We start from the raw sequence: 18380 nt of genomic DNA, 5'->3' as shown, positions 1-18380 counted from the left end.
TCAGGAGGGGCTCGGTGCAGAGGGCCCGTCGGAGGCACGAGAACGCCTCCTCGATCTCCTCCGTCCACTCGACCCGGTCAGGCGAAGCCCTCCGCGTCAACTCGTGGAGGGGGCTGGCCAGTGTCGCGAACGCCGGGATGAAGCGTTGGTAGTACCCCACGAGTCCCAGGAATGACTTCACCTGCTTCTTGGTCTGCACCTTCTCCTCTTGCGGCTTCACGTTGCCCCTCCCCACTCGGTAGCCCAGGTAGGACGGCTCTTTGAGGCCCACTTCTTAGGGTTGGCCGGGAGGCCGGTGGCTCGGAGCGCTCCCAGGACGGCACGGCGGTGATGTACTTGCAGGTCCCAGGTGCTGCTGTGGACGACGATGTCGTCTATGTAGGCGGCGGCGTATTCCCTGTGGGCCCGTAGGACCCGGTCCATCATCCGCTGGAAGGTCGCGGGCGCCCCATGCACCCCGAACGGGAGGACCGTGTACTGGTACAGCCCGTCGGGGGTGGCGAATGCTGTCTTCTCCCGGGCCCGCTGGGTGAGAGGGACCTGCCAGTATCCTTTTGTCAGGTCCAGGGTGGTAATGAACCGGGCCGGCCCCAGCTGCTCTATCAGTTCGTCTATGCGGGGCATGGGGTAGGCGTCGAAGGCCGACACTTCATTCAATTTCCGGAAGTCATTACAGAAGCGGTACGTTCCGTCCGGTTTGGGGACCAGGACCACCGGGCTGGACCATGCGCTGTGGGACTCCTCGATGACCCCCATCTGCAGCATGCTTATGGCTTCCGCTCGGATGGCGGCCCGCCGTGCCTCCGGAATGAGGTAGGGCCGGAGTCGGACTCGGACTCCCGGTTCCGTCCTGATGTCGTGTCTGACGGTCGCGGTCCTCCCGGGCCGCTCCGAGAAGACGTCGAGGTGCTGGAGGACCACTTCCTTCATGTGCTGGGTCTGGCTTGGGCTCAGCTGCTCCCCCACTGGTACCTCGGGCAGGGGTAGTCGTGCGGACAGGGACAGTGGGGCTGTCGGTGGTTGCCACTGCTTCAGCAGGTTGATGTGGTAGACCTGGATGGACCATGGGCCAGATCTGCGCCATCCGGCCCCGCATCTGCTCCACATGCTCGATGACGGTGCGGTGGGGGGATGGTTGGCTCTCCCAGGCGTCCCGGGCGATGTTGAGCAGCCCTCTTGGTCGCCGGCCGTAGAGGAGCTCGAAGGGCGAGAATCCCGTGGAGGCCTGGGGCACTTCTCGAATGGCGAAGAGGACATGCGGAAGCAGCTGGTCCCAGTTTTTCCCGTCTGCTTCCATGACCTTCTTAAGCATGGACTTCAGGGTTTTGTTGAATCTCTCCACCAACCCGTCGGTTTGGGGGTGGTAGACGGAGGTCCGGAGGTGGCGGATCTGTAACAGACTGGTGAGGTCTTTCAAAACCCGGGACATAAAACAGGACCCTTGATCCGTCAGGATCTCTCGGACTATCCCCACCCGGCTGAATAAAACCATTAGTTCCCTCGCCACCGCCTTGGCTGTGGCGGCACGGAGAGGAACTGCCTCTGGGTAGCGTGTGGCGTAATCCACCATAACTAAGACGTTGCGATGGCCTCGACTAGTCTTGGGGAGGGGACCTATGATGTCTAGACCCAGCCGTTCGAACGGGACTTCTATCAGCGGCATCGGTATGAGGGGGTTACGTACAGTGGGTCTCGGGGCGGTGCGTTGGCACTCGGGGCATGCCCGGCAGTAATCCTCTACATTCCGTTTTACCCCTGGCCAGTAAAACCGGTTCAGGATTCTGTCCCTCGTCTTGTCCATCCCCAGGTGAGCCCCCAATAGGTGGGTGTTGGCCATATAGAGGACTTTGCTCATGTACGGCCTTGGGACGACCAACTGTTCTACCTCCTTACCCCCTCTCTGTACCACCCGGTATAGTAACCCCCTCCTAGTGCTGAAGTGCGGGTACTGTCGGTCACTCACCGAGTCCCGCAAGAGGCCTTCATGGACCTGGACGTGTCCACAGGCGTGGCGGAGGGCGTCTTCCTCCAGCTGGGCGGTGGCGAACTGTCCTCCCTTGTTGGGGCCTCCCCCGTCGGCCAGGGGGTAGTCGGAGAAGTCTATGAGGGGTGGAGTCTCCTCCTCGTCTGGCGGAGGGGCCTGCTCGGAGGCAGTCATCGTGTCCGGGGTCCCCGGGGGAAGGGACACCGTGGACGAGGCGTGGGTGTGCCGTGCCGCCTCTCTCGGGGGCCTGTCGGGGGACTCGTCTGAGTCGGACCGGGAGGGCGCCGGGTGGGAGGCCATATAGGCGGGCCGGCTACGCAGCCGGCGGGGTCGGGTCCGAGGTGGTCGGCGCCAGGGTGCCTGAAGCTCGGCCCCTAGCAGTTGGGCGAAGATCGGGCAGTCCCGTCCGATTAAGAGGGGCATCGGGAGGTTCGGGACCAGCCCGGCCCGAACCGTGAAGGTGCCCTTCGGGGTCTGGACGGTGATCTGCCTCGTGCTGTCGGACTCGGTCTGCCCGTGGATGCAGCCTACGTCGATCCTCCGCCCGGAGGTCCCGTCCGCCAGACCGGGACGGACCAGCGTAACCACGTCCCTGGGTCGAGCAGGGCGTGGGTGTCGTGCCTCCCCACCCGTACTGGTAGGCTGGGGGTGTCGGTCCGCTCGTGGGACCAGCAGGTGGTGAGGAGACAGACCCCCCCCCCCCTCCGGTCGGACGGACTGGCCGTGGGCATGGATACGTCCCCTGCTCCGGGACAATGGCGGGCCAGGTGGCCCGTCTGGCCGCACGTGTAGCACCTCCACTCCTCTCTCTGGGTCGGAGGGGCGGGCCCTCGGCGGTCCGCGATGGTCCGGTTCGGGTAGGCGGGCGCGCGGGAGGGCGGTGCCTGGGTGCGCTGGCTCTCCGGCGTCCGTCCGCGCCGCTCGGTCCGCGTCTCACCCCCACCACCGGGGGCCGGGGTCGCCCCGCTGCACAGCCGCTGGGTGACCTGGTGGTTCTCCAACAGTTCCACGAGGTCGTTCACCGACCTGGGTTGGTTCCCGGAGGCCCAGCGTTTGGCCCCGGTGGGCAGGGCTCGGATGAAGCGGTCGATCACCAGCCGATCCAGCAGCGGGGGACCCTCCCCCTCAACGAGCCACCGCTCCGCCAGGCAGACGAGTTGCGAGATCTGGCTCCTCACCGAGCCCAGGGGGTCGTACACCCAGTCGTGGAACCGCTGCGCCTGGGCTGGGAGGCTGTGACCGTAATGGGCGAGGATGGCCCGCTTGAGTGTGGGGTAGTGCGCCGCCTGGGCCAGGCTGAGGTCCCGGTAGGCGCGTTGGGCGTCCCCGGACAGGAAGGGCGCTAGTATGTGGCCCCACTGGCCACCTCTCACGGGCCGCGGTCCGCTCAAAAATCTCAAGATATGCCTCGACGTCATCGTCCGGTCCCAGTTTAGTGAGCCGCTTCGTGGGGGCGGCGTGGGCCGGTTCCCGTCCGAGCTGCTCGGCCATCCGGACCAGGCATCGCCGCAACACCTCGATCTCCTCCTATCGCGTTGCGGAAACAGGGTGTGGGTCAACGTTTTTTTATTGCGTTTTACCACACGTGCAAAAAAGGGTGACGAAAAAGTTATCTGAGGTTCTTCCTGGTTTTGGGAAAAAAGGGGACCGCTCCGGGTCTGGTCCTGCTGCGGGGTTGGCGTCTCGATCCCTTGCGTCTCCGGCTGCTTAGTCCTAGGGAGAGGCGAAATGTCATTAGCGTGGGTCCGGGTGATCTCCCCCTACCGCGTCTCTCCAACTCGGTCGCATTCCCCTGACTGGTGCGCGCTCGGTCCTTAAGAACCCTCCGCCGTCTCCCTCCGCCGGGTGCTCCGCATCTCCGTGATTGCGTGGGTGCGCTCGATGCGCCGAGCGGCCCATATCTCCCACGGACTACCTGCCCGCAGAGAGGGCGCTGGCGGGGCTTGAACTCCTCCGTCGGATCGGGGTTGCCACACGCTGTATTCAGATAAAACCAAATTCTGTCTTACCCAACAATGTTACTATTTGAATATTGTTATGTAATGAGATTGTAATGAGAATGCGTCATCATGATACAAATCTGCTGATGGAATGTTTATTTGTGGATGAATGGATGGAATTGATTGGAGTTTGCAGGTGGGAATTGATACAGGCAAATGATCATACCAGAACGAGTGAAATTCAAAATACAATAAAAAGCAGCCAGGGTAAAGGCAGTCTGACCATTCACAGTGTTTCAAAAATAAGAGAATAAAATACCTAAGAATTATCATGGAAAATAAATCCATCGGATTAGGCCTGATTATCATGAATTAGGAGTGATATTCAAAATACAATAAAATGCTGTAAGGGTAAATGCAGACTCATTAGCGTCACGTGAATATTGGCAGTGTTCTGTCGCGCACTCGTTTTGAAACTCCTGACAGTCAAATCGGAAGAAAAAAAAATGTTCCTGGGGGCGGGACCATGTCAGGAGTTTCAAAACATATGCGCGACAGAACACTGCCAATATTCACGTGACTCAAAGCTTGCGTCTGTGTGGTCAAATCTCTGAAAAGACAATGCTGAAAAGTCAGTTCTGAAAAAATACGTTGCAATGGTGTAAACGTACACCTTTACAAGTTTTTAAAACTAAATATACAACCTTTCAAAACTTATTTCTCAATGTATGAACACCTGTTTGCAGAATCCTATTTACAAGGTTTCAAAACCGGGAAACAATGAAATACACTGTTAGAACAGTGCCAGATTTGAAACTCTGCAAATGCGCTGGTGAAATTGTTTGAACTTTGAAAATGTGTTGGTGAAAATGATGAAGAAGATAAAATAGAACACAATATCATGTTTACAGATGTTTGAATTTTCTTTAGGTTATAATCTCTTTTTTCAGTGTTGCAAAACCTTTTTTACAAGGTGTTGAGTTTTCAATCCCAGATTTACAAGCCTTTGAAACTTTTTTTTTCAGGTTTGAATTATGGCAGGAAACTGGCTCCATACAGGGCAACATCAAGGAGAGATATGCTTCCGTATCACGGGAGCCTAGCCACGCCCTAGTTCATGACGTACCGGATGCAGAAATATTTGTTTTTTTAGTATTGTTTGCATTGTAGCATCATAAGCGAGAGGTCTTCTGAGCGATTGAAGTCGCATTGTTTACCGACCATGGAAGTATAAGTAAACTTTAGATGTATGGAGGTAGATTTGTGTCTTTATTATGCAATCAAAAATAATAGGTTTGAGAGCAAAACTTTCCACACTGCAATCAAAAAATAGATTTGAGACCAAAACTATCGACACTGCAATCAAAAAATGTTTTATTGCAAGATAAATTAATGTGATAAAAAAAATATTAATGGGAATCCAAAAGTTTTGTTTGCAAACCCAAAAGTTTTGTTTGCAAATCCAAAAGTTTTGTTTGCGAATCCAAAAGTTTTGTTTGCGAATCAAAAAGCTTTGTTTGCGAATCCTAAAGTTTAGCTTGCGAATCCAAAAGCTTTGCTTGCTGTTGAGCTGAATCTCGTGGGCGGGACCTACACCGAAAGATGTAAGACACGTCTCTATTGGCCAGTCTCGATCGGAGTGACAGCTTGGCAACATCCGAAAAGCCGCTGCCCCCCGACCGCCTCCAGAAGCAGATTGTCGGCCTGACGGACAGGGTGTTCGTTTGTGCCTCTCAATCCGCGGCGGCGGTCAACAACATCGCCCTGCTCTCCTCTGTCATGGTCTCCTTGTCGGCTGACAGGGAGGCCTACGGGATATTCAGGGCGCGCAAGCGCGCGCACGGGACAAGCTCATAAGGCGAAGCCTAGACGGCGTAGCCTACATGAAATAGAACTCCCTCTCTCGTTACTAACTGTGGATGTTGCCAAGCTGTCACTCCGATCGAGACTGGCCAATAGAGACGTGTCTTACATCTTTCGGCGTAGGTCCCGCCCCCCCAGATTCAGCTCAACAGCAAGCAAAGCTTTTGGATTCGCAAGCAAAACTTTAGGATTCGCAAACAAAGCTTTTTGATTCGCAAACAAAACTTTTGGATTCGCAAACAAAACTTTTGGATTTGCAAACAAAACTTTTGGGTTTGCAAACAAAACTTTTGGATTCCCATTAATATTTTTTTTATCACATTAATTTATCTTGCAATAAAACATTTTTTTATTGCAGTGTCGATAGTTTTGCTCTCAAATCAATTTTTTGATTGCAGTGTGGAAAGTTTTGCTCTCAAACCTATTTTTTAATTGCAGTGTGGAAAGTTTTGCCCTCAAACCTATTATTTTTGATTGCATAATAAAGACACAAATCTACCTCCATACAGATGTCAGCACTAAATGAAATCGCGCGCAAGGCAGCATGGGTATACCCAGGCTATCCTTACGTAGGATGCCGGGGGAAATCCATTTTGCGCCACCTAGGGGATACCGATTAGCCATGTATGTTATGTTTAATTTTGGACAAGAAATTAAAACATACAATAATATACATGCTGCTTTCTTGTTACATGACGGAAATACGTTGGGGAACATGGATGGCCGAAGGAATGTTGGCATATTTTGGTTCATCGCTGATTATAATATAATATATGCAGCAACAATTCATGCTTATTTTGGAAATGCATTAAGAAGAAAGGGGGTTAAATCGAAGCGAAATATAGACGATACAAACACATATTGCATAATTACACATCAAATTATGTGTCGAAACGTCAACAAACACTTTTATAATACTTGTGTTAATAGGCCACCATTAATAAGTCGTATCTCGGAGTGGTCTTGAACGCGGCACATGAAGTGGGTGTGGTCAACAACTGAAGTGGGCGGAGTCAAGGTAACAACAACGATGTGACTGCGGCCATGGACTGTATATCTCTAGATTCATCATACTACAATTCGTTAAATTGCAGGTCATATATCTTCATTCTTTTCTTTTAGGTAAACATTTGTATTTATATTTATTTTAACATGTTTATAAATTATATTACAATTGCGTAACGACTGCGTGGGCGGTGTCGCTAATGCACATTTTATCTAGGATGTATCGTATCTTTAATATATAGCATGCGCATGATATAATATGCTTTAGATATTTATATAACGGTAGTCCAAACGGGTTGTTATAGTATTCATTGAACTAACGAAATTGTATGTCATATGGTCCAGTGTTTAGACGGAAGACAGCAGAATAAAGCAGCAGGGACTTTCCTGTTGGCCGGACGTGAGGCTGACGTAGTGGAGCTGGAAATTCCTGTTGTGTTCCTCATCGGGAAACTATCTTGTCATCTTCATCGTGGAACTATCTGTCATCCTCGGCTGTCACCGTCATGGGAGCCTAGACCCCGGACATAAGGAGTCCACATCAGGGGGGGATTGAGACGAGGGGATCTGATGCCATGCCATGGTGAAGGCACAGTGGATAGATACCATAATGGGGTCTAAAAGTATGATTTCACTATCAGCGCGGTTCGTTGATGGGGACACGTTTATTCACATGTGATGCATGATTAAATCGATTGACAGTGGAACTTTCGCGCTCATAAGTATCACGTCAATAAATTATTTTAATTGCTATATTGATTAAACATTTCTGAGGGGTAAATGTGCTTATTGCCCCTCTAAATGAAAGAAATGAAACATAGACTGCTCACATTTAAATATGTCCATATTCAAATGTAGCTTTCTTTATATCTTTCTTGTAACCTGTACGCTATTATAAATCCGATGAAGGACTGCTTTCTTAAGTTTCGTGTCGATATAGCAGCGAGGCTGTCTTAATAGTTTCGTTTTCATTTGGAGCAGAACCGTGAGTGTGTGACTGGGGGTTATACCCGTGGCGTTATTCTCCCACCTCTCCCACTCAGCCGCCCTCTGCAATACTACATGTAAAAACGAAGCTGAACAATCATGGAAACTCTTTTGGAACTGAAAAAGAACCAGTTTCTGATGGCCCTGTGTCGCAGCGGTCCTCCGCCTGATCTGCAGTATGACAACTCCTCAGGTACCAGGTCCTCTCCTCCTTCTCCCTTTCTCCTCGAACCGCTACATCCACTTAGCCATGCCATGACATCTTTGTTGGGTCTCTCTTCTAGTTTACCTCAATATGATATATTGGTTCATGGTTCCCCCATGTCAATTATTTTAAATGTTTGGCACTATATACACCCAATTTATTATGTTTACGCTGGAGTCTTTTTCAAATTATTTGTATATATATATATATTTTAAAACCACCCCAATTTTGTTTTAATTTAAATTGCTTGAGTGTCCTGTGGTGACTGGGAGTAATGTGAACATGTTTTGCCTGTATATACGTATGTTTTTATGTATGTCAATTATGGCACCCATTGCACTCCTGATTAGTGGGATCCCGACTCTGAAGGACGGATCCCCCACTCTGCGTTTCTCCTCAAGATTTCTTCCTTGCTAATTGAGGGCGTTTTATCTTGCCCTCTGGGGGGGCCTTTGAGACTACCTGTCATTAAGGGCTATACACATCCTCTCTATGTCCCCAGAGCTCTTCCGCATCTCCACGTTCGCCCGTTTCCCCGCCTCGGGCGTGACGGAGCGCAGCCTGGCGCGGGCGGGCTGGTACTACACGGGCGTGGGCGACAGGGTGCAGTGCTTCAGGTGCAACGTGACGGCGGAGGGCTGGCAAGCCGGGGACTGTCCTTCAGAGAAGCACCGGCAGCTCTCCCCCTCCTGCCCCTTCATCCAAAGCCTGCCCTCCACGGCCAACCTGCTGTCCTCCTCCCACTCCGCCTTCTCCCCCCTGCGCAGCGCCCCCGTCCTGCCCCCGGTAACTGATGCTGCCTCTGTTGTGCTGTAGAGAGGGGTTGGCCCTGAACCCAGGGCTCACACAGAGCCTACTGTGAGATGAGGTTGAGACTGACATGATGACTAGGTCTGTAGCATGGCAGGCCAGAGGCAGGTCTTATGAGCTGGAGAGCCATGTTGAAATGTACTTAAAGATGAGACCCCAGGTTTTTAGTTTTGTTTAAATGTGTACGGTGGTTGGGATTTCTTCCAAAGGCCTTTCATTCTAAACCGGTGTGCTTTTTTGCTATCTGCCCCAGCTGTCGGCCCCTGGCCCTGCGGTCGTCCCAGCACCGGCCCTCCCGGCTCCCAGCAGCCAGGCAGAGGAGCCCGCCACCTACATGAACATCGGCTTCTCCGCTCCGCCCCCGTCCAGTCCGCTGGCGTCCCGCGGCGTGGAGGACATGTCCCACCAGAGGCCGCCCGTGTGCCACAACCCCAGCATGCGGCGAGAGCAGGAGCGCCTGGACTCCTTCCAGGCCTGGACGCTGTCCATCATCACCCCCGGAGAGCTGGCCAAGGCCGGCTTCTACTTCCTGGGTCAGGGCGACCGGGTGGCCTGCTTCAGCTGCGGGGGACAGGTGTGTGTTTGGCCAATGTGACTTTGCAGCAGTAGCATCATATCCTATCGGGTCTAATTTATAAATAGTACTGAGTGCTGATGACCACATCAGGGGTAACATCACGTGTGTCTTGCAGCTGAGTAACTGGGTGCCTGGTGACCGCGCCGTGTCGGAGCACCAGAGACACTACCCCAACTGCCGCTTTGTCAGAGGGGACCGGGCCGACAACGTGTCCCTGGCTGCCACCGCGGCCCCTGGCCTCGGGGCTGCCACGGCGGGGCCCTGGCAGCTCTCTGGGGCCGCGGCGGTGGTGGCCCCGGGCCTCAGTAACGTGTCGAACCCTGGCATGCAACAGAACGAGGAGCGGCTGCTAACCTTCGTCAACTGGCCCTCGCGCATCCCGGTGCGGCCCGATCAGCTGGCCAAGGCCGGCTTCTACTATGTGGGTAAGAAGCCACGCCCACTCGCCTTAAACCGCGCACCTGATGGTGAACTGAGCATTCTGCCCAAAAATAAGGGCTTCCGTTGACAAAAATAAATAATAAATAAATACTGTATATAAAATACATATGCTCTTCCAAACTTTACATGGGAACACGGTGTGTTGGTTCCAAAGGTCGTAATGATGACGTGAAATGTTTCTGCTGTGATGGCGGGCTTCGCTGCTGGGAGTCTGGAGATGACCCCTGGGTAGAACACGCCAAGTGGTTTCCAAGGTAACTGGTAACCATGGCAATTCAGTGTATTAGCCTTTTGAATTTTTGTAATGCACCAGATTTGCGCTGTGAACTATCCTCTGATACAGGGGAGCTTAGCACCTGTCATCACTGCATCCAATGCTGATTGGTGTCTCTTCTGTATTTATTTTCAACTGTGAGCTTCATTTGCACTATGTACTTATCTGCTAATAATATTCAATATCGAATGTGTATATTCAAACTTCTATATTTCAAGGTCTTTCAGGGCCTTCTGCTGTATGCGAACATTGCACATGCTAAACAGCACCTTATATTTAACTTTTTTTGTTTCACAAAATTCTGGTCTTTGTTTTTAGTAGTTTAGTTATTTATCTACTTTATTTTAAATATATTTTGTGTGAAGGGAACTTGCAAATGAAGAATTTCATTGCTCAGTGCAAACTATGTTTCCATTGTGCATATGACGATAAACAATCTTGTATCTTGTATCTCCCTAAATGCAGGTGTGAGTATCTTCTGCAGGAGAAGGGCCAGGAGTTTGTGCATCAGATCCAGGCCCGGTTCCCACGGCTCTTTGAGCAGGTTGGTAAAACCAGCAGGTTACTATTCGGGGACTGTAGAGCAGGAGACATCTCAAGACTGATCCATTTAGTTTTTTCTTGTTCCTCCACAGCTTTTGACCAGCGGAGACAACACCTCCAGAGAGTTTGTGGACTCACCAGGTAAGGAACGGGTCAGGTTTAGGACATGACCTTGTTTATTTGTGTGCTATTCTTATAACATCGTTCAGCAGTTTGGTATACAGGCACTGTTTCAAAAGACAAACGTCTCAGTGTTATTGTAGAGGAGGCCGTCTCTGTGAGAAATGTCAACAGAGATCTTCATTCATAAATCCATCCCCTACCTTCAGTTTATCTTTTATAAATCCTGTAACTCTCTTCCTAGTGGTGCACGTGGGGCCGGGGGAGGAGCGCTCGGAGGACACGGTCATGATGAACACCCCGGTCATCAAGTCGGCCCTGGAGATGGGCTTTGAGCGTAGCCTGGTCAAACAGACGGTGCAGAGCAAGATCCTGACCAGCGGGGAGAACTACAAGACCGTCCAGGAGCTGGTCTCGGACCTGCTGAGCGCCGAGGACCAGAAGAGGGAGGAGGAGCGCGAGATGCTGGCTGAGGCCATGGCCTCAGGTACAGTCTGCTGTTCTCCCTTTCACTATGTACTGTCATATGTACTGTGCCAAATCCCCTGCAGCTGAATGCCCCTAAACCGCTCCTATGTTTTGCACTCGGCCCCTGGTTATGTTTTTTTTCACATTTGTGAGTGTTAATGCAAGTTGGTGCAGTTGGTGAATCACAGCCCTTCATGGGCTCTCTAACCGCGTCTGTTCCAGATGGGTTCACGTTCCTCAAGAGGCACCAGACAGCGCTGGTCCAGCGGCTGAAGAGCGTCGAGTCTGTGCTGGAGCACCTGAGGGAGCAGAACGTTATCAGTGAGTTTCCAGAACATAAAGAGTGTGTCAATACTGGGGTATTGACACACTGGTCAACTTTCGGCGAAATTTTAATTTTTTTAACCCAAATAGGGCAACCGCCTAATAGATAAGACTGAGTTGATCTTATTGTTAGCCCTGCTTCATATAAGAGATCATATAGTAGATCACTGACAGGCTTTTACTCACACTTAAACAGTTTGGTTAGAAAATGCTTATTTTTGTGACCAGTGGCCACCCAAAGCTCTTTACAAGATTGCCTAACATTCACCCATTCATTCACACCACGTCAGCGGCGGGGTTCAGCTATGCAAGCGACAGCCAGCTCGTCGGGAGCAGTTAGGGTTAGGTGCCTTGCTCAGCTTGAGACTCTAGGAGCTAGGAGGAGACGGGGATCGAACCAGCAAACTTGCGGTTACCAGCGTCCGTTCTACCTCCTGAGCTACTGCCGACCTTACAGAGAAGGGGGCCTGGGTGCCGTACATTGCTCATTTTCTTTATTTTCTGACAAAAAACCTTTACCGTTGTGGGCAATCACCAGTTTGCACCTCTGCACTTATATACTTGAGAATGATCCTCAAGTAGTGGGAACCTTGATCTAGGATAAGTACGTGCATTATGTGAGAATTGTTGGTTTTGGCGAACACAGCAGCCATCTCTACCTCCTTTGGGCTACTGAATATGACAGCCTCAGTACTGACTCTTCACGTATCTATTAAAGGTAGGATATAAGACAAATGTACTATACTATACAAAAAAAAAAGACCATGATGTGTCAATAGAGATTAACATGCCGAGTGGAGGTACTGTCGTCTCCGACAATGCTACGGCCAACTTGTTCTTTGAATTTTCTTTTCTGGTTTGCAACGCTTTTATGTTGCTGTGTGGTATGTGTGTTCTGATCACTATTCTCAGAGTACACTTGGTGGCTAGAAAGGACATATATTGGCACACAAACACTGCGTTCTGCAGCCATGGAAGCAAGTTAACAAACTGGATCCCCTGAGATGTATTAGATCATACAATTCTACCCCACCTCAAAAGCCCCAGCCACCTTTGAATAAGTATCATGACCAGAGCTGTGAGAACGGTTAAATCTGGAGTTTCATTTGACAGATGGAGACAGCTTAAAGCCCAGAAGGATTTCCAGACAGATGCTAAATAAGCTGGCTAATATTTTGCAAACAAATACAATGGCTTATCAACTTACAGTGCAGAGCCCTGTTTCAGGTAGCTGGTTTTGCGGCAACCCCGAGTTTGTTCGCTCTGAGTTAGTGGAAACTCTGGGTTTTCCGTTTCAGGTAGCAGGTTCAGCGCAACCGAGAGTTAGTTGCTGCGGCAACATACGTCGTGGACCTAACCTGCTCGGGAGGTGGTTAGACCTACTCTGAGTTTGTTGTCTATAAGGCTGAAGGCAGCTCTCCGACAGAAGGAAGTGTTAGAAATGGCATGTCCTTTTCTACGAGAGCCTGTGGACGTAGAGGCTGCGATCCTCAGAAGGAATCTCCGTGAGGAACGATTATTAAGACCCCGGTTGGATATACTTTATTTTCCTGATAATTTTCTTCACGAGCGCTATAGTTTTTCAGCGCAATCTATCATTTATTTAGACCACCTTCTCAGCCCCCATGTTAACTGTCAAACGCACCGGGGGCATGCTTTAAGTTTTTTTTTAGTTTTTTTATCGCAATTAACGTATGTGCAGAATGATCCGCCCCGTGCATCCCACCTGCTCTGTACTACAGTCACTTCAACGTTGTGGTTTTCCCATGATCAGAGTAGCTGACTAACCACGGACCTATAACTGCTGCAAGTCAAGAAACTCATTTTAAGAATGCAAGGCAGAAAAGACCCTGGTACTGCTTTTAACCAGATGCTGTTCTTCTCTACATGCACATGCTCAGCATAATCGTCTGCATTGTTCACTGAAGTAAAACCCTTTGAGTAAACTGTTCAACAAAATAACTTGTCTCACCACAGCCCATGTTCTAATAAAGACAATCTACTTATTATGAGGATTTTTATATTTCCTGAAAGCACAAAAAAAGAAAAAGTCATTTATATTGGGTATGTTTTTAGAGCAGGGAACAGTAGCCTATCCCAGTTTGCACCTCACCCACCTATAACTTATGTTCCAAAATTTGGATCTCCAAAGCATCCTTTTGCATCTTTTGAATTGTTACAATTGCATGGAGGTTGGTGAGGGCATCTGGTTCAAGTAGGGCGATGACGCCATCAGTAACTGGAAGAAGATGATTAGACAGTGCAATTATTACTTGAGCCAGAATATTGCCCCATCTAATTTGCAACGCGCTGGGTTGCGTGTACATATTTAATTATTTTGAATAACCAACCTCTTATACTGTAAAGGCACTTCTATCCTGGGGGGTGGGGGGATCAGAGGAGCTCCCCCCAGGGATGCCCTCAGCCACAGGACGCATACTCTGTTGGCTGAGGGCCATCTCCTCAGCCTCTGTGAGGGCTGCAGGTGGTGGACCCCCTCCAGTCTGCCGGGCCTCTGCATTTTTTCGATTTGCTAACATGGAGGAAAATGTTACCCTAATATTCAGTAAGCGCTATTTTGAAGAAACATATATATTTATAATGCATTTTGCCTAGGTGTAGCCTTCTAATATATCTAAATCCTATTAAATATTGGCAGTGTTGGGGTGGCTGGGAAATGTAGGCCTACTACTTACATTTACTGCTTAAATATAGTATACAAATATATAGCCTAATACATGTTGAACATAGCTGTTAAATTAGGTAGAGCAGGCAAAACAGCACAATTGATTTGATTTCAATTAAACATTAGTTTACCTGTTTAAACTATATTTTTGTACTTCATTTGCTGCCAAGTCCTCGTGGGGCAACTCGGGGTTGCGTAAATTGACACACACACACACACACACACACACACACACACACACACACACACACACACACACACACACACACACACACACACACACACACAATTTACATATTGAATAAGTGGAAGATATTAAACTTTCCTCTTATTTTATTTTACTAATGACTCACGCATTGACTTGTTCAGCTATTTCCTGCCAAGCTCTCTCTCGCGCTCTCGCTGCCGCGGCGGTATTGCTTTTTTTTGTTAAAATCGGTAACTGCTCGGCATACACGTTCATTAGAATTTCCAATTCCGTGGGGGAAAAGTAAGTGGATCTACGCTTTTGGTCCATGTTTGATCATGTTATCAGAGATCCATTGATGATGGCTCTTCATAGTCAACAGGCACGCCCTCAACCCAGAATGAACATACTCAGAGTTGATTAACCCAACGCTGATCACCTGTTCTGAAACCGAAAACCCAGAGTTGCTTTTCAACCCTGAACTCTGAGTCAACCAACTCAGAGCGCAGGATTAAACTCAGAGTATGTTAAACCAGCTACCTGAAACAGGCCTCAGGACTCGTTGCCACATTGTCAAAATGGAAAATGTGCGTGTTTCAAAATATTATGCCACCCTTGTGAGTTTGATGAGGAATAAGGGGCGGGTAGAGACAACTCGACATTGTTGTGAATTTGGGCCGCAATTGACAAGGGGATACCTGATATTTAGAAGCACATTTGCTGATGGCTCTTGTTGCAGACCTTGTTGATCAAACCTTGAACCTTTGGCCTGTGCTGGGAATCGAAGTCCCTACAGTGTGTTCAGACCACCGTACCGTGGTCCCCATCTGATGCGGCTATGTTCCAAGTCGGTATGCATGGGCGTTCAACTAGCAGAAGACTGCACTAAGTTCCCTCTTGCCCTCAGTTCCCTCTTGGCTAGCATTAAGAACCAACAGGGCTCAGAGAGGAAGGCCCACGAGGAGGTAAGGTAGCCCTCCACGACGGTCTTTGCTTACGCCGTCCCCTTGCTCCTTCCCACCCCACAGCGGCGGAGGAATATGGGGGCGTCCAGGCCCTGCCTAGCGGCCCGCAGCAGACGGCCCGGCTCCTGGAGCTGGTCCTCAGTAAGGGGAACGCCGCCTCGGAGCTCTTCCGCAACTGGATCCAGAAGAACGACGTGCTGCTGCTCAGAGACCTCATGGGTACAGCCACCGACACGCTCAGTCATCCCATCGTGTTTGTGCAGGCCACCGCAGAACGTCGGGACATTACAACCAGTACACGAGTTGGCCCTGCTAGCGGGTTGGGGGTGGGTGAGGGGGGACACTGCAGTCTACATCACATGACTGACATCCCCAGTCGACATTTAGCCAGAGTCCACATTTGCATAAGATTCATCCATTCCTGCTTTACATACCGTGGACATTTAAATTCTGTTAACACAGTCGGCACATTCAGTCCGATCACAGCATTGTCACATTTTTTTCATTATATGCTTTGACAAAAGTCATGCAAGTGATTCGGTTCACGTTTCTTTCACATGATTATTTGAAAACTTGTGTTTTTCCCCCCCATGTAAAATCCTGGCTCTGCTAAGGCAAAAAGTACACCTGCTCAACTATTGTCCGTCGCCTTTCAATACGGTCTCTTAGCATCCTCAGGCTTAATGTGTTCTCTCCACTGCACTTTCAGCCCAGGCAAATGAAGCTGTGTCACCAAGTCAGGATCTCTCAGGTACATACACACACATAACCTGCTGCACTGCACTGCAGCCAGGCAGTGGCGACGCTTGACTTCGCTTATATATATTATACTAACGCATTACATTCATGTTCTCACGTTATTGGCAATGAATAACTGCCCTTGTACCCGACGTTCATCATGACCTGATTTTTGTTGTAAGCAATGATTGTTTTAATTGTCCATGCTATGCTTGGTCCTGTATTATCTGCTCCTTCTGGCTTGCTATCAAGCAATATACTTTATCCCAAATTCATAGGGAAAACAATGTAGATAGTAACTGGTGTTGCAGAAGATGAAACCTTGCAGTAGATAATGCTGTCTAGTCCTAAGAGTCAGCTTGCAAATGCGATTGAGCCACCACTAAATTTAAACAGTGTGTTGTCCGATGCTGAAGAGTCTTCAGCGGTTCATTGTATTGGTCTTAAAAGGTGGTGGGATTCAACGTATTTCAGCTGTATACGTGGGTGATGTATTGTACGACGTGGTGGCGGTGGTGGGATTCAACGATTTGCGGACGTGTATGTGGGCTATGTACTGTAGGTGTTTGTGACTGTGTTCTCCATGGCTGAGTGTTTGGGTCCTCGACTAACGACCCTCCTCTCTGCAGAGCTACCCATGGAGGAGCAGCTGCGGAGGCTTCAGGAGGAGCGAACGTGCAAAGTGTGCATGGATAAAGAGGTGAACATCGTGTTCATCCCCTGCGGACACCTGGTGGTGTGCAAGGAGTGCGCTCCCTCGTTGAGGAAGTGTCCCATCTGCAGAGGCCTGGTGAAGGGGACTGTCAGAACGTTCCTCTCTTGAAGGGGCGGCAGTGGGAACCAGGGCAGAGACTGAGGCTCCTGGGATCCATTGGTTTAGTCTTGCTGATTTTTATGATTAGCATGCGGTGCATCTTGTAAAGCTACGAGTCAGTGTATTATGGGAGGGGGTTTCAAAATATTGCATATGCTGGGGACACGCTAACCAGGCTATTACTATTAGAGTAGCCTGGTGATGAGTAGATCTAGTTACACTGAGTTACACACCGACGATGCTGAGGGTTCAATACTAAAGTGTGATGTTGTGCCTAATAAAAACCTATAGATTTCAACCTTTTTAATCCAGTGCATTGTACAGCATAATTTAGATAAAATAATACCTTGCTTCACGTACATAAAAAGCGTGAAGAAATCTTAACACGTACAATTACTCAATTATATTTACTAAATGGTAATTGCAGTGTATGCGTAAGCTAACTTTCCCTTACAGCCCATGATTTAGAAAGTCCCTTATGTAAAACCAATGTTGTCAAATACCTATTTTAAATTTAAAAACCAACTGAAGAAAATTCATTAATCTAGCAACCTTTTCACTTTACACATGGCTACTTGAGATCGTGGAAGATATCATTTTGGGGGGCACTACTGGCACATTAGAGGGAGGGTTCATTCATTAATTTGGCTGCAACATGCAACCTCATCTCTAGATGCTAAATACTGGACCTTGGATGTCACTATTGATGCAAGTACACCTACCTATAAATAGTGGTTCAAGTACGCGTATTTTTAACAAGATGTGAAGGCCAAACCAAGGACCTTATTTGTAGGAACTGCTATCCTTCAAAGAGAGACCTGGTTTTCTGAAGTGAGGTGTATGCCTTAGCTCCGTACATTTTGTCAAATTAAACATGTTTGGTGTAGAAAACTTTTGAATAACTTATCTAAGAGGTCCCTGTGCTCAAATTAGGTCAGGAATTCTCCCTTGAATCAGGACGGTGGGTGGGCACCAGTGAGAATAGGCTATAATTTTTTTGAGCTCGATGAAATTGAAAATGAAATTCATTTTACTTTGTCTGTTTTATCATGATTTGCGATTAAGTTTATTCAAGAAGGTCGCTGTAAAAGTTCATCATGTGTGATGCTGATGTTAGCTTGGCCGTTTCAATGTAGAACTTTTGATTGCTGACTTTGCCGTGTTTATTTGGTGTTGAATGAAATGTATTGTTTTTGATTGTGTCTGTACTACACGCTTTGTGTAGTTATAGCGGTGTCCTATAATCCTATGTGGGACATGACAGAACTATAAATCATTCATTTATGTAGGAGAGTTTAAAATGTACCAATATTAAAAGCACACCAAAACTTAGATTTGTAGTATAACTAGACTGATGCTTGAACGTAATGCAAGAGTGATATTATTGAACTAAAGTGTATACTTCAGACCATATCGATTTGAGAGCAATAAAGCTGAAGTGATTCTCAA

General features: G+C 49.0%; 1 protein-coding gene across 10 annotated transcripts in view; it reads left to right on the top strand.

Moving 5' to 3' along the window:
• The window catches only part of birc2 (baculoviral IAP repeat containing 2), a 22663-nt gene extending 4283 nt beyond the window's left edge, over nt 1–18380 (top strand). The window contains exons 1-14 of one of the 10 annotated variants that reach the window (XM_030360961.1): nt 6740–6881; nt 7138–7375; nt 7836–7972; nt 8487–8770; nt 9048–9368; nt 9487–9796; nt 9967–10066; nt 10552–10630; nt 10701–10770; nt 10994–11236; nt 11440–11538; nt 15443–15598; nt 16089–16130; nt 16747–18380. In XM_030360961.1, coding sequence (XP_030216821.1) covers nt 7879–7972; nt 8487–8770; nt 9048–9368; nt 9487–9796; nt 9967–10066; nt 10552–10630; nt 10701–10770; nt 10994–11236; nt 11440–11538; nt 15443–15598; nt 16089–16130; nt 16747–16940 — 1992 coding nt within the window. In that variant the 5' untranslated portion in view covers nt 6740–6881; nt 7138–7375; nt 7836–7878 and the 3' untranslated portion in view covers nt 16941–18380. Of the gene's footprint in view, nt 1–6717; nt 6910–7137; nt 7973–8486; nt 8771–9047; nt 9369–9486; nt 9797–9966; nt 10067–10551; nt 10631–10700; nt 10771–10993; nt 11237–11439; nt 11539–15442; nt 15599–16088; nt 16131–16746 lie in introns of those variants that run through there. The other 9 variants (XM_030360960.1, XM_030360958.1, XM_030360956.1 and 6 more) reach the window with 9 other exon arrangements.

Source organism: Gadus morhua, chromosome 7, assembly GCF_902167405.1.
Source record: "Gadus morhua chromosome 7, gadMor3.0, whole genome shotgun sequence".
Classification (NCBI taxonomy): Eukaryota; Metazoa; Chordata; class Actinopteri; order Gadiformes; family Gadidae; genus Gadus; species Gadus morhua.
The sequence above is the reverse complement of the archived record's forward strand: the minus strand, read 5'-3'. Positions and strand labels throughout refer to the sequence as shown.